A 15133-nucleotide genomic window follows, 5' to 3' on the forward strand; every position below is an offset into this window, starting at 1 on the left:
TCAGAACGGAGATCTGCTGCTCGAAGCGATCGATCAGCGCAAGCAGATCTTCAGCTGATTCCTTGCGCATCGCTGGAGTGTCGAAAAGCGTCCGAATGTGACACTTGATTAACTGCCGGTTGTTCTCAAAACGCAGCCGCAACGTTCGCCAAGCGTCCTTGTAGCCCTGCTCGCTTATTTTGATAGGGTCGAGAATGCGCGCTGCCTCTCCTTGAACGAGGCCCTTCAGATAATGCATCTTCTCGACCGCACTGATGTCGCTCCGGGAACCTACTGCGGATTCAAACGAATCGCGAAAAACACACCAGTCTTCCAACTTACCGCTAAACTTGGGTAGGTTAAGCTCCGGAAGCCTGATGTTCATTGGTCTCGATGGTGCGGGGTTGGCAGAAGGGGGAGAACGTATTTTCTTCGCCAGATTGGCCAAGTAGAAGGACCGAAGAGCATAATAGCGACCGTCGAACAACTGCCGTTCCTTTTTCAGGTCGATTGGCTCCTTATCGGTGGAAAACATCTCCAATTTCACCACCGTCCGGTGAAACTCGTCGTAAAATTTCTCCAACTTTTCCGCCCACGCTTCTACTTGGCCCGCAAACTTACTGTCCTTGTCGAACTCCTTCGCATAATATTCCAACAAAGCCATTGAATCGACAATATTCTGCTTCGTCAGCTCCAACTCACTGAATTTCCTCTCGTCGGCCATTTTCTTCTTCGGTAGCGCCGTATTCCCGTTCACTCACGCACTTTTCAACCTCCAAGAATCCAAAATGCACCCGAACAGTCAATTTGCAAAATAAAAATTTCACCGCGAAACTTAAAAACTTTTTTGAAAATATTCCTTCAGAAATCTTTATGTTCCAGCACGGCGCGCACCGTTCAGGCAGTAGGTAAACAATGCACACTACCTACGCTATCGTCAGCTGACTGTGTCTCGCACGCACTACTCGTTGTAACGATGTAAATATTCTGCGATGGTGGATTCTTGGAGGGAACACTATGCGGTTTTGTTTGCACTACCGCGTAAAATGGCTAGTTTGCCGCTTGGGGACGCTACCGAAAATCACCTTTCGCGCACTTTTTCTGGCTTTACCCGTCTACAGCGGGGCCGTTCTTTGCGATTTTTTCGCCTATTCTGGGCAATTTACAATCACTTTTTGCCTCTTCTGGGCACCTTTCGTTCACTTTTTGCCTATTCTGGGCAGTTTTCTGTTCACTCGCGGGCACTTTTCTTCAAGATCCGGCTCGAAGGACCAAATTTATGTTCACGCACTTCACAACTCTTCTTACTTACTGGATCTTTTAGAAAGTTTTGCCGTTGTTTTCACCTGCTTGACCAGGACTTTCTTCTGCTTCCACTGCACCTTCCGCTGGAGATCGCGCGCGAGTTAAACGGGTTGGTAAGGAACTTTGGATATCGCGAAATGAATAGAACTCGAAAACTATTTTTCTGCGACCGACACCACTGATTGCTTTTAACTATCTGTTTTATTGTATGTTGTTTGTGTACATTTTTCTATGTGTGTTTATGCTGCGGCTGTTTGACAGCTATGTTATGGTTTGCAGAATCCATTTCTGCTTAGGGTTTGCACAGTGGGCTGACTGTGCGAATCGTACGGTATTTTACATTGCATTTTGTATATAATATTCTAGGATTAGTTCAATTCTTCTTAGGGCTAGGTAAGTATTTACAGATATTTACATTGTATAAAATTTCATTTTCTTTCAGGTTCGTATTGAAGAATTAGAGGTGAGTATTGAACAGTCGCTTAAATGAAATTTTTCAACCAAAGCACAATTGTGGTGGGTCGATGTTGCGCAGTAACTAATATAATAGGCACACAAAGTTTCAATTGCAACACATGCGGTGCACAGTGTTGCAAAACGACGTTTTCACGATAAAAATTTAATAACTCCTGATCCATTGGTTTTGGAGAATGGAATTTTTCGAAGAATTTTCTGGATATAAATAGATGCATGTTTTGATATAATAAATTGAGTGATCAATCCCCTAAAAGTGAGATAGAAAATTTATTTCCCCAAATAATTTAGCTAGAAGCTCACTGTCTTCAGTAAAGTTCTAGAAAATATTATTGTGAAAATCTTTACTGAAGATACTAAAGCTCTATATAGTAACAGTAGCGAGATATGTAGGTTTGTTTGGGATAGACCCCTTCAAAACAGTTTTCGAATATAACTTTTTACGATTACTTTTTATTATTAAAAGTGTCTTCTACAAAGTTGTTAAAAGCGATACATACACATTTTTATAACAACGATGAATCTGTAGCTTTCGAAACAACAAAGTTATGGTCAATTTTCGAATATTTTTTTATCAATTTACACCTTAAGCAACTTCCTTAATCGCAAAAATTCGTAGAAAGAACTTCATTTTTTCGATTAAATATAAAAACCTTCGTCTGACGGAGACTGCTGGGTTGGTAACGTATAAAACCAATACTCCTGATAGCATGGTGGATCGACTGAATTAAATAATTCAATACGATAATCCATAGATTTATATGCGTAACAGAATTACCATCGATTTTATTCTGGATGGAGTAGTGTATGAAATTGAAGTCAATTTACGCAATCGATTAATTCTACAACAGATTGTATTATGTTACAAAATCATGTGGAAATGTGGTGCAAGTTATTGTTGCATCGATTAACATTTTCCCAACCCATATATCTAACTTTTTTGGCGAATTTACCTGCGAAGGTGACTATAAGAATCATTCAATAAAAGTATGCACATATAGTGAAAAGTTCTGTTTTCGAAACATATTTCCAATGATACGAAGACATAACGGAGTGTTGGTGGACGTGGGTAAAGTTAATTCATAAAAAATGGTGCATTTAAAAAAATATTTTGGCGATACAGAGAGTGTTAGTATATTCATTCATTTTTCATATATTTACTGCACAATTGAGCAGTATTTCTTCAAATATCATAGCAGAATACTAAAAATTGAGCCAGTGACAGAAAATCTCTGGAGGTATCTCGTTTAAAACTTGCTTTGTGGTGTAAATCATAAATCAAGATATATTGGACCAATCGTTTTCAAGGTTTGTTCAGTTCTTTTACATATCCCCAGGTATTGATCGAAGCTTTTATTTTTTTCTTAATATTTGAACTTTTTATAGCATTCTGCAGCTAAAAATGCAATTTTCGCTAAAAAATTAATGAAACTTATTTATGTGAACAAAGTTATGATCTTTAATGATAATATGATATGAAGGAGAACTGTGCAAAATTTCAAACAATTTGGTTCAGTAGATTTAAAGTTATTCTGTACATCGCATTTATTCGTGGTGTCTCCTGAAGATTTTCAATATTTTGCGGTGAACACTAAGAAAAATATTGCTTAAATATTGCATTATTGTCTGAATAGACTCTCGGTATCGCCAATTTTTTTTAAGTACGATATTTTTTCAACAATAATCCTACCCCCTTAAGCAAGAACTGATTTCATCAGTAGGTGTCGACTAACGGATAAAATTTGACGAAGATCGCGGACCACGCTACCAAATATTCGATTAGTTCCTTTTATGGGTCATCGTGAATTCGTCCTATATAACAGTGTTGCATTCCTTCAGCATTTTGCTTACATCCGAATTTTGATTGATATTGTAAGTAACGTTTTCCGCAAGCGCAAGATTTAGTGGCTGTTTTAGGGCAGAGCTGTTCGTCCATAATCCAACAATGTTGATTTAACTTCAGATGAAGCGATCGCAGGTGCAATTTTCAATTTAATTTTCAACAAATTCATGCAATTCATCAGTATTATATTGTCATTGTAGATCTCTATCAAATAAATTCTTGCCATTTCATTTATGTGCTGGTAAACATAAAAACAACAACAAAATTTTAGATTTTTGAAGTAATTGATAGATATTGCATCAGAAACCCTCCATCTCCTTCAGATTCCGAAACCAACAATCATGCCTATCGTTTTGGTGCCAAAATATATATAATATATATAGCTAAAAAAAGTTCTTCGGTGCACCCCCCCCTCTCCCTTTCCACGGATTAGGTACTTCTCACCCTTCCCATCGTTCACAAAAACCACCCCATGACCATCTCCTTAGTGGAAGGAATACTTATGTCAAAATTGAATTCATCGCTAACAATCACATTGAATGAATAGATAAGGATTACTTCAGAACCCTCCCCCCCCCTTTCTTGGTCCACTCCCATCATCCATCGGCTCAGTGGGAGAAATACATATGTCAAATACTAATAAATATGGAGATATAAATAATTCTTTGCGTAAAAACAACCCCCCCTCCCCCCTAAAGCTAAGTGTGCCCCCCCAAAAAAACATTCCATGAACATCTTCTTGGGGAAAAGAATACGTATGCCAAATTTCATCAAGATCGGACTTGTAGTTTAGAAGTAGTTAGCGGACATACATACAAACATACATTGATTTTTATATATATATATAGATATTTTCATCATCAATTTTTTTTCATTCTCATCTCTCCTTCTCCCATTTCTCTCTTTTTTGTGTTTTATACTCTCTTATTCTATCCTTGTGGATAGTGTCAGTGTTCTCATTATTTTTAATTGAAATTTTTACATTGGAACCCATGTCCTCAATGATTTTATAGGGTCAGTCGTATTTGGAGCCAACTTCTTTCTTGATAAGGATTAACTGTCCTACTGTAAATTTTTTAGTTTCAGAATTTTTATTAACTTTTGAAACTCTTTGTTCCTTTAAATTGGTTAGTTTATTTCTTGCTTCTATTTGAGAAGTTTGTAATTGAAATTTCAAAATGTTTGCGTAATCGTCAATGTTGTAGATTGGGTCAGCTTCATCTTGTTTGGTTAAGTTTGATGGGAGGATGCAAAGCCTTCCAAAAACTAACTCGAATGCTGTCTTCCCTGTTGCACTATGTACAGTTGTATTATACGCAAACTTATAATACGGCACCCAGACAGACCAATTTCCATATGAGTTATTTGTTTGTATGCGTAAAAAATTTCCAAGAACTTTATGAGAATTTTCTAACGCACCTATTGTTTGATGGTGGTATGCGGTTAAGTTTTTCAACCTTTAGTAAGTTACAAATTTTACTAAACAAAGAGGACATAAATTCTGTACCTCTATCTGTTAGAATTTGTTGTGGTACACCATAATTAAGGATGACATTTTCAACAAACGCTTTGGCCACAGCTTCTGTTGATTTGTCTAAAATAGGTGTTGCGGTTATAAATTTCGTTAGATCACATTGAGTGGTCAATATGTATTGATTTCTTTTGGTGTCAGGTAATAATGGACCAACTAGATCCAGGAATATTTTTTCAAATGCGTGATTTGCTGTATCTGTTATCTGCATTGGTTGCTTAGTGCGATAACATTTATTTCTTTGATATTGTGCGCAATTATTTATAAATGAACCGACATCATTGTCCATTGTTTTCCAATGATATCTTTGCTTAATGGTGTTTAACATTCTTTTTATCCCAGCATGCCCAGCTATTGTCAGTACATGGAAATCATTTATGATAATACTTTGATCATTTTTATCGTCAACTTGACGAATATTTTTTCCTAATATAATTGTCGGTGGCAAGCCTTTAATATCTAGGCCTTCCATTTTTTCTTTCAACTTTTTATTTTCGATCGAATTTTCAATAATCAGGCCTTTAATCATTTTTCCTTTGGTTAAACTTACTAGTCGTTTCATTACTCCCCCTAGGTGAGTTAATGACGTATTAGGGTCAATCAAAAGGATACCTTGCTCCAGTTGAGCTTCTAGCGCTATATTTGGATTTATGAATCCAGTTTTAATTTTTATGTAATTCAACGGTTCAGTATCATTCGTATTTGATGTATTTGCATGCGATTTTTGCTTTCTTACTTGAGTTCTGGTGCACACAAAACTAGTTTGAGGGGTGAGAGCTTTTAAATCGTTGATCGAAATTCGTGATAACGCGTCCGCTATCACATTTTCTGATCCTTTTTGCCTTTCTCATATAGAAAGATTATGCAATCACTGTGAAAAACGTCAACCTAATCCCGGCCCGGAGGGCCGAGTGCCATATCCTATTCGACTCAGTTCGTCGAGATCGGAAAAAGTCTGTATGTGTGTGTGTATGTGTGTATGTATGTGTGTGTGTTTTTTTTACAATGGAGAAGACCTTTATGTCCTAGCCCAGTACACGTGCTAACGGTAGGGTCCAATCTACCACACTGGGTGCACTGGGGGCGTGTCGGACTCGAATGGTGACCAGCCATTAATACCGACTAAACTCCATTGGGCTCCGCCATCATTCCTCCCAGGAACTACCTCTCGGTATTACTTCTGGGGGGATGGCTGTACTAAATGTACTCATTCACTCTCACTCACGCGATCATACATCCTGTATGAGGCTTACTTGGGTGCTCTCTCAATCACACTTTGATTCACTCTCAAACACTCCCACATGAGGCTGACTATTGTGCTCACCTTTTACGTTCCATGCGAGGCTGACTTGTGTGGTCACCTTACTCATTCCTTGCTAGGCTTACTTTTGTGCTCGCCCTACCCATCCATGTGAGGCTGACTTGGGTGCTCACCCTATCACCTGATTCACCCTCAATCGTGCCACTCTATTGTACCTTTGTCACTCCCTCTGGCATCCCATGTGGGACATTTTTCTTAGGCCCCACTTCTGACATACCATGCGAGGCTGACTTTTGTGCTCACCTTTTTCATTCCTTGCTAGGCTGACTTTTGTGCTAGCCTCTACCAACCTGTGAGGCTGACTTTTATGCTCACCCTTAACATGCAATGTGAGACTGACTTGGATGCTCACCCTTTCACTCCTCTGCCACGCCATGAGGCATCGATAGCTTAGTTCCAACATACTACGCTACGACCCTCCCGTCTTGGCATAAGGCAGTCCACTTATACGCCTATACACTCACTCTTCTGTCTTGCTTCGGGGTGGCTGGGTTTACCTCTTACACGGTTGCCATTCGCTGCGCCAACCTACCTCGGCATGAACAGACCATTCACTCTCTTATTTTGCGCTTGGCCTTTTTCGCTCCGGCTAACCAATCACTAGTTAGCCGTGCCCGCCGTCTGCTGCTCGGTTCGCCAGATTACCTGTAGCCTACTGGCAATCTGGATGGTAGCAGCCAAGACTGCGTTCCACTTCTCCACCGTTTGACACATCCGCTGGATAAGGGTATCCGGGGTTGTGTCCCAGCCACAGACGTCAAGCATTGCTCTTCTTTCGACGTCGAACCGATGACATACGAACAGTATGTGTTCGGCAGTTTCATCTACACCTGGGCAGTCCGGGCAGACTGGGACCTCCGCGTGCCCGAACCTGTGGAGGTACTGACGGAAACAGCCATGGCCTGACAGGAATTGTGTCAGGTGGAAGTGAACTTCCCCATGGGGTCTTCCCACCCAGCTCGATATGCTAGGTATCAGCCGGTGGGTCCACCTACCTTTCGAGGAGTTGTCCCACTCACGCTGCCATCTGGCGACCGAGGTCACCCTGGTGCGCTCGCGGGCTCCCCTATTTCCACGTAGCTCAAAGCACTCCTCATCTTCCCGAATGACCAGCCCGACTGGCATCATGCTCGCTATCACGCAGGATGCATCGTGTGATACCGTGCGGTAGGCAGATATCACTCTGAGGCACATCACGCGGTAGGTGCTCTCCAGTTTCTGTAGGTAACTGATTACCCTCAGTGCTCTTGACCATGACGGGCCGCCGTACCTGAGGATAGATACGGCAACGCCTGCCAGTAACCTACGTCTACTGGCGCACACCTTTGAGCTGTTGGACATCATTCTCGATAGTGCCGCAACAGCAGTCGACGCTCTCTTGCACGTATAGTCGACATGGCTGCCGAAGGTCAGCTTGTCGTCTATAATGACTCCGAGAGACTTCAGACTTCGCTGTGAAGTGATCGCGACTTCTCCCACATGGATAACTGCATGTTGTGCCGACTTGCGGTTGTTGACGATAACTACCTCCGTCTTATGATGAGCGAGCTCCAGGCCTCTCGCGCTCATCCATTCCTCCACCGTGCTAATCGCGTGTTCTGCGGTTAGTTCTACCTCAGGAATTGACTCCCCGTAGACCTCCAAGGTTACGTCGTCGGCAAAGCCGACGATCTTGACCCCAGGAGGGAACTTCAGTCTCAGAACCCCGTCATACATGAGGTTCCATAGCACCGGGCCTAGGATCGAGCCCTGTGGGACTCCGGCGGTAATCGGAACCCTTTTCTGACCGGCATCGGTCTCGTATATCAGTACGCGGTTCTGGAAGTAACTTTCCAGGATCCGGTACAGACCCACCGGTAGGCTAAGCCGGTGTAACGAGAGCGCGATGGCATCCCAGCTTGCGCTGTTAAATGCGTTCTTCACGTCAAGTGTCACTAACGCACAGTATCGAATACCTCGCCTTTTTCGTTGGATCGCTATCTCGGCAGTATTTATCACTGAGTTGAGAGCGTCCACTGTGGACTTACCCTTCCGAAAGCCAAACTGGTTGCTTGACAGACCGTCCGTACCTTCCGCGTACGGGGTGAGCCTGTTGAGGATGATCCTCTCAAGCAGTTTGCCAGTCGTGTCTATCAGACAGATTGGTCTGTACGCCGATGGGTCGCCTGGCGGCTTCCCGGGCTTCGGCAACAGCACCAGTTTCTGCCTTTTCCATCTATCGGGGAAACGGCACTCGTCAAGGCATCTCTGCATAGCTAGCCTGAACATGTTCGGGTTCGCTATGATCGCTGCCTTGAGAGCGTTGTTTGGAACTCCATCCGGCCCTGGAGCTTTGTTCATTGCTAGGGATTTAGCCACTGCGAGTAGTTCTTCATTCGTCACTGGAGCCACCATTTCGACCGTGCCCGCACTGTCTCGTAGTGCAGGTGGCCAGGGGCTTGTGGCTCGAGACGGGAAGAGTACTTCGATAATCGTTGCCAACCGGTCCGGAGACCGTTCTGGGGGTGAGGAGCCCCCTTTGGTCTTGGCCATCACAATCCGGTAGGCGTCACCCCACGGATTTGCGTTGGCACTCTCACACAGGTTGTCGAAACACGCTCTCTTGCTGCTTTTAATAGCCTTGTTAAGGGCTAATTTCGCAGCTCGAAACACTTCACGGCGGTTCTCTCTTGCATCCTCGGTGCGAGCTCTTTGCATCCTACGTCTAGCTCTGAGACAGGCTGACCGTAGAGCTGCAATCTCGGCACTCCACCAGTATACCGGGCATCTACCGTTTCTTGGCAGTGTTTTTCTCGGCATAGTGGCGTCGCACGCGCGTGATAGAACAGCTACCAGCGCATCCCCGCTTAGACTGTCGGTGTTGGCCTCCAGTCCCAGGGCCGCGGTGAAAGCTTCGCTGTCGAAGTGATTGGACTTCCACCCGCGTACCTGACAGGAATCTCCCGCCCTCGGATGCTGCACACCATAGTTGATCTTAAAGCGGATTGCTAAATGATCGCTATGGGTGTAGCCTTCGTCTACCCTCCATTCCATGCCTGGAGCCAGACTCGGGCTGGCAAAGGTCAAATCAATCCACGCCTCCACTCCGTTTCTACGGAATGTACTAGCGGAGCCATCATTAGCTAGCACAGTATCGAGTTTCGCAAACGCTTCCATTAGCGCTTGACCCCTGCTATTTGTACAGCGGCTGCCCCACTCCACTGCCCAAGCGTTGAAGTCTCCCGCTATTACTACCGGTTTCCGGCCCACGAGTTCCGACGAGAGCCTGTCGATCATCTGGTAGAACTGTTCTATTGGCCACCTTGGTGGGGCGTAGCAGCTGCAATAGAACACACCATTGATCTTGGCAATCGCCACACCCTCGGCGGAGGGGTGTATTACCTCTTGAACCGGGAACCTTCCCGTTGTACAGATTGCCACCATTCCAGACCCGTCCGACACCCAATTGCCGTTGCCGGCAGGGATGCTGTACGGGTCTGATAAGAGGGCGACATCTGTCCTCGACTCCGAGACCGACTGCCACAGCAGCTGTTGGGCTGCTGCACAATGGTTAAGATTTCGCTGTGTGACTCTCACGGCTTCTTCTTATTTAACTCGCCGAAGGGACACGAAGGTCCGCCCATAGCATGTTTATGGGCTTGCTTCTTAGCGGTGCAGATAAGGCACTTATATGCCTTAGTGCACCCCCGCTCTTTATGTCCCTCCTCGCCGCAGCGACGACATAGCTTGCTCCTATCTATGCCTTTGCATTCGTATGCTTTATGGCCGGATTCTAGGCACCGATAGCACCTGTCCACTGAAGGCGGCTGGGGTATACTAATAGGGCATACCGACCAGCCGATCTTCAGCTTCCCTTTCTCGGTTACCTTTTTGGCATCCGCATTCAGTAGCCTGAGGTAGGCTACTTGGGTGCCAGAGGGTCCGTCCCTCAATCGCACAGAGGCCCGCTCGATTGTGACGCCGCAGTGCTCCTTGACGGCTGCGACGACGTATTCTGCGGTCGCGAACTCGTCCAAGTGCTTGCACTGGAGAGTTGTTTCCGCACCTAGCGACCTGATTTGGGCGCCCTCGCCAAGGACCTCTTGGGCCAAGGCCTTGTATACTGCACTTGATTGTGCGCCTCGCTTCAGCACCAGGAGCATCTCTCCCGTGTTGGTGCGTCTTACGCTACGCACATCCTGCCCAAGGGCCGAGAGGCTTTCGGCCGCCTTCATCGATTTAAGGACATCGGCGTATTTGTCCTTGTCGGTTTTTAACCACAAGGCTTCGCCTCTGTCCTTGACCTTCCTCGCAGGCCGCGGTACCTCCGGTTTCGGTGCCGGCTTTTTCTTGGTGACCAGCGTCCAGGGGTTTGAGCCCCCCTGCCCCGGTCGTGCCGGGTTGTTTGTACCATCGCTCTCCACAGCGAGGTCACTCTCGCCCTCGCTTACCTCGCCCAAACGACGTTTGACCTTGACGGTTGCACGCCGAGTGGTGTCGGTTTTGGCACCCTCGCCTGGCGACTTCCTAGGGCGCTTCGCGTTCGATGCCGTCTTGCGATTGCCCTTTCCTTTTCCCTTCGAGGGGAACTCGGTCGCCGCTCCGATCGACGTGGCTGCTCCGTAGAAGGTAAAGGCCACTGTCTGTGAACCTCTATCGACCTTCTCTCTTTCCTCCCTATTGGAGGCCACTGTCTGGGTTTCTCTGTCGGGTCTCTCCCGACATTCCACCCTCTCAACATATGCCTGCTGTTCCTGTCTTGCGACACGAACAGCTTTCCGGAGCTCCAGGAGGCTCAGCTTCAACTCCTTGGCTATATTCTGCTTTCCGCTAGCGAAGTCGATTATAGAATCGAGTTGCTTCGCTGCTTTGCGCATCGCAGATATTGGCCCCTCCGATGCATTGGTGGGGTTATTGCCTACCGCCGCTGGGGGGTCACTGGTGCTTTCGGATGCAGCACTCATCGCTCCACTACTCTCCCCACAGGGGGGAGACCTCGCCAAACCACCTCTTGCGAAGGGGTTTGGCACCTCCGTCTGTTTGTTTTTTTTTGTTTATCTCCATGTATAGTCCCACGAGTAGCGCGAGAAATATATGTCCGCCACGCCAGAGCTCCGCATTAGCGTGGTAAGGGACGCTTACTGTGGGGGTTGCCCAGGTACCCCACAGGCTCCGTTAACGATCGAGCATCTTTTTCACCCCCTCGATCACTCATCCCTCGGCACGGGTCGCTTCACGCCTTGGAATTGGGGTTATGCCCTACCTTGCTTTACGTGGTGATCTCGGCCCGGATCACCACAACCATCCTCCTTTACCAGGGCTTTGGACCTGTAGCTCTGGTTCTCAATAGTTCCATGTACGTATGTTATTACAGACGTGCTACTATTGAGATCCGTCATTCGCTAGCGGAGTTTATGTATGTGTGTGTGTATGTGTGTGTGTATGTGTGTGTATGTATGTATGTGCGTATGTGTCAAATAATTGTCACTCATTTTTCTCAGAGATGGCTCGACCGATTTGCCCAAACTTAGTCTCAAATGAAAGGTGCAACCTTCCCATCGGCTGCTATTGAATTTTGGATCGATCGGAATTCTGGTTCCGGAATTACGGGTTTCAGAGTGCGGCCACACAGAAATTTCTCATATAAACTATAGGAAAAATTAAAAATAGAATTTTTATTTATTGATGCTAAATGTGTTCAAGGTGCATGAAACGTCGAGATTTGATGCAAACTCAAAAAATTTTTTGACGACTATTCACTTTTTTGGATTTTGGCACATTTTTGCCTTTCTCATATAGAAAGGTTATGCAATCACTCTGAAAAACGTCAACCTAATCCCGGCCAGGAGGGCCGAGTGTCATATCCCATTCGACTCAGTTCGTCGAGATCGGAAAAAGTCTGTATGTGTGTGTATGTGTGTGTGTATGTATGTGCGTATGTGTCAAATAATGTCACTCATTTTTCTCAGAGATGGCTGGACCGATTTGCCCAAACTTAGTCTCAAATGAAAGGTGCAACCTTCCCATCGACTGCTATTGAATTTTGGATCGATCGGAATTCTGGTTCTGGAATTACGGGTTTCAGAGTGCGCCCACACAGAAATTTCTCATATAAACTATAGGAAAAATTAAAAATATTTATTTTTGATGCTAAATGTGTTCAAGGTGCATGAAACGTCGAGATTTGATGCAATCTCGAAAAAAAATTTGACGACGATTCACTTTTTTGGATTTTGGCACATTTTTGCCTTTCTCATATAGAAAGGATATGCAATCACTCTGAAGAACGTCAACCTAATCCCGGCCCGGAGGGCCGAGTGTCATACCCCAATCGACTCAGTTCGTCGAGATCGGAAAAAGTCTGTATGTGTGTGTATGTGTGTATGTATGTGTGTGTATGTGTGTGTATGTGTGTGTATGTATGTGCGTATGTGTCAAATAATGTCACTCATTTTTCCCAGAGATAGCTGGACCGATTTGCCCAAACTTAGTCTCAAATGAAAGGTGCAACACAGAAATTTCTCATATAAACTATAGGAAAAATTAAAAATAGAATTTTTATTTTTGATGCTAAATATGTTCAAGGTGCATGAAACGTCGAGATTTGATGCAAACTCGAAAAAAAATTTGACGACGATTCACTTTTTTGGATTTTGGCACATTTTTGTCTTTCTCATATAGAAAGGTTATGCAAACACTCTGAAAAACGTCAACCTAAATTTTTTTCGACTCGCATAAGGTTTCTGGATTTTAACAGGGGCGTAGTTGATGGTTTACGGAGAGGGGTTACACCCCCCCCCCTCTACTGTTCACTCCCCTCCTTCAAAAATCTCCTTAAATCACCCCTCAGACCACCACCCCATCCAGCCTTCATACCCCTCCCTTTCAACCCCATCATCTTTAAACCACCACTATATCACAAAGCATACCAATTTAAGCTGGGGAGTCGTTCGTTCATGGGACTTTCGCCATCCTCACATACCCACCCCCGCATGACAAAATGAGTTAGCAAGCAGATAACATTGATCTAATGCTGATTAGGCTAATGGAGTATGATATTTTTTTGTTTCAAGTGTTTCACCGTCGACACGTAGCTCATCAAGTTCGTGGCTGGCATGCCATTGTGTATAAGTGCAAAGTGTACTAAGAATGTAATGGACATTTCCACAATTATGTTAAACATAAAAAGCCTCCGTGCCATAGTTTAGAGAAATGAGAAAGGCACAATTGCACCACTAGGTGGATTAAAACAGGTTTTTATACACAACACCGAAGCTATACTCTTCGAGTGCCAAACGAAATTTTGTTAAACGACTCGAAGGGTCAGTCAATGTAAATAAATAAACTAATGGGCGGTGGTCTGTGAACAGCTCGAACTTCCTACCATACAAGTATGGTCGAAAATGACGAATTGCCCACACCACACATAATAGTTCTTTCTCGATAGTGCTGTAATTTGTCTCAGCGCTATTCAATGCCCTACTTGCAAATGCAATTGGCCTAGCATTTTGATTGCTTAGTACTGCTCCCAACGCTTTTCCGGATGCATCTGTTTGCAGGGTAAAAATATTACCTTCTGAAAAGTCTGGATAGTCTAGAACTGGCGGGTTCATGAAACATTTCTTCAAATATTGGAAAGAATGCTCACACTCGTCAGTCCAATTGAACTCAATATTCTTTCTAGTCAATTTATTTAACGGACTACACATTTTCGCAAAATCTTTTATATGTTTTCTATAGTAGTTCGCAAATGCTACAAATCTTTTTACTTCGTCTGCAGTTTGTGGACTGCTCCATTTTCTTATAATTTCAATTTTCGAAGGGTCCGGTTTAACACCTTCAACAGACACTAAATGTCCCAAATATAGCAATTCAGTTTTAAGAAAATTACATTTCTGTGGATTAAGTTTCAAGTTGGTATTGCGTAATCTATCTAAAATTTCAGAAAGGTTTTTATTATGTTCGAGTAGTGTTCTACCGACTATAATAATATCATCTAGATAGACGAGGCATTTCTCCATATTGAGCCCCGAAATTGCTACTGTCATTAATCTGGAGAATGTAGAAGGACTTACTTTTAGTCCCATAGGTAGACGTGTCATTTGATATTGTCCCCTATTGGTACTAAAAGCAGTTATTGGTCTATCTTCCTTTTTCAACTCGCACTGATAATATCCTTGCGAGAGGTCTAAATGAGAAAAATATTTCGCTCCTGCCAACGACTCGATTACTTCTTCTATGTTTGGAAGTGGAAATTTGTCGTCTTGGAGGGCATTATTTAATTTACGGTAATCTATTATTAGTCTACATTTTTTCTTATCATTGGCCGATTTCTTAGGAACTAGTAACAATGGACTGTTCCATTCAGAAACGGCATTTTCAATAATATTTTCTTCAAGTATTTTATCCACTTGCCTTTGGACTTCATCCTTGTGAGCTCGTTGTAGCTTGTAAGGTCTGGTATACACAGGATGTGTGTCCGGCGTAACGGTAATTGACGGATTATAAATCTTTGTTACTATTAACTTGTCGTTTTCTAAACAAAACACATCTGCACATTTTAAGCACAGTTGTGTTATAATATCTCGATCCTTCGCTGACAAATGTTTTAAATTTAGTTCTTTCAATAGTTGACTCGCTCTTGTAGCATCGTGTTTTTCTGCGTCAATTTTTCCTATTATTGTATAATCTTTTAAACTTT

At 44.0% G+C, this 15133-nt stretch overlaps 1 protein-coding gene across 1 annotated transcript in view; it reads left to right on the forward strand.

Annotated features, from left to right (window-relative positions):
- LOC131680264 (liprin-alpha-1-like) overlaps positions 1–15133 on the forward strand; it is a 1110500-nt gene that overhangs the window by 1028883 nt on the left and 66484 nt on the right. The window contains exon 9 of the mRNA XM_058960981.1: positions 1727–1747. Within this exon, the coding sequence (XP_058816964.1) occupies positions 1727–1747 (21 nt within the window). The remainder of the gene's footprint in view (positions 1–1726; positions 1748–15133) is intronic.

Source organism: Topomyia yanbarensis, chromosome 2 (genome assembly GCF_030247195.1).
Source record: "Topomyia yanbarensis strain Yona2022 chromosome 2, ASM3024719v1, whole genome shotgun sequence".
In the NCBI taxonomy this organism is placed as follows: Eukaryota; Metazoa; Arthropoda; class Insecta; order Diptera; family Culicidae; genus Topomyia; species Topomyia yanbarensis.